General features: G+C 32.5%; 1 protein-coding gene across 1 annotated transcript in view; it reads right to left on the bottom strand.

The window, feature by feature from the left end:
- Window positions 1-1,241, bottom strand: part of LOC111695967 (uncharacterized) — a 59,342-nt gene that overhangs the window by 18,210 nt on the left and 39,891 nt on the right. The window contains exon 8 of the mRNA XM_023465460.1: window positions 628-785. Coding sequence (XP_023321228.1) covers window positions 628-785 — 158 coding nt within the window. The remainder of the gene's footprint in view (window positions 1-627; window positions 786-1,241) is intronic.

Below are 1,241 nucleotides of genomic sequence, written 5' to 3'. Positions count from 1 at the left end.
TTGAAACATGGTTGAAACATGGTTGAAACATGGTTGAAACATGGTTGAAACAAACATCAAATATGTGTTGTCAATCTCTTGAGAAAACTTTAGATCTGATCTTTAAAATAGTTTAAGTTTTATCCTTTTTCCGTTTTGGTTCCCATTTAAATCAATTTAAACAAAATGATTGATTATTTGCTTCAAAATCTAATTTATAACTCTAAATCTCGCAACCTGATGTGTGAACATTTGATACTTCAAACCATCTACTTATTTCAAACTTATTTGATCAAGCAGAATTCATAATTTAAATATCAAAGCTCTTTTACATGAGGTTGCAAAGATATACGGAATCAAAAATTCGGATTTAAAGCTGTTTAGTGAGTAGTCAGTTTGTTGGTATAAAGGAATTGAGTCTTTGCCACAAACTCTGATATTGTAATCCCTATATCTTCTAAACCCAATGTCGTTAGACCTTAGATATTTCAAAGTATAAATCATGTTAGATCAAATATTCTTAGTTTGAAATATCAAAGGTGTACATCATCAGGTTACAAAGATATATAGATTCGAAAATTTGAGCTCGTGACAAAAACTTAATTCCTTTGTTTCTATAATAAATAAATTGAAAAGACGAGTGTTTGCTCTTCCCTTGCCGTTGTGCTGGGAGGCCAACTCGTCCTCTCGAAGCTTCTGAAGTTCTTCTCTCGTCATTGGACCACCTCGGCCTCGACCTCTGGAGGGAGGTACAGGACCTCCAGGACCTCCAGGACCTCCTGCACCCCCTAGACCTCCACTCCCACCTGAATATACAGTTATTTCATTACAAAAGAAACCCGAAAAGTCTATTCGAAATAAACTTAAAGCATTTCTAAACATTTTGTTAGAATTAAAGAAAATATTTTTTGTCGTACATAACTCAGTGTTCAGATTAGTTATTGAATTCGTTATCACAGATTTTGTTGAAAAAAAACAACATAAAAATGTTCTCTTATTCTAAAATTGTTGTAATTTTGAAATGGGTGTCATTTTTTATATGTTCTAGCGGCACAGACGATTTTTTAACAATTCATTTTTGGAGTTTTTCATAAAAGATTAAGATCATGAAAAAAGCATGAATAAGATAGATTAAAGCAGAATGGGTTGCAAATAAGCAGGAATTTATCAATACAATCATGCTTAGTAAAGAAATATAAAGGTCCATGCACGACAATTATATTGAGTCAATGTAAGAATTCAAGAATAGGGGCGGTGTAATA

The sequence above is a fragment of the Eurytemora carolleeae genome, unplaced genomic scaffold (genome assembly GCF_000591075.1).
Source record: "Eurytemora carolleeae unplaced genomic scaffold, Eaff_2.0 scaffold96, whole genome shotgun sequence".
Lineage (NCBI taxonomy): Eukaryota > Metazoa > Arthropoda > Copepoda > Calanoida > Temoridae > Eurytemora > Eurytemora carolleeae.
The sequence above is the reverse complement of the archived record's forward strand: the minus strand, read 5'-3'. Positions and strand labels throughout refer to the sequence as shown.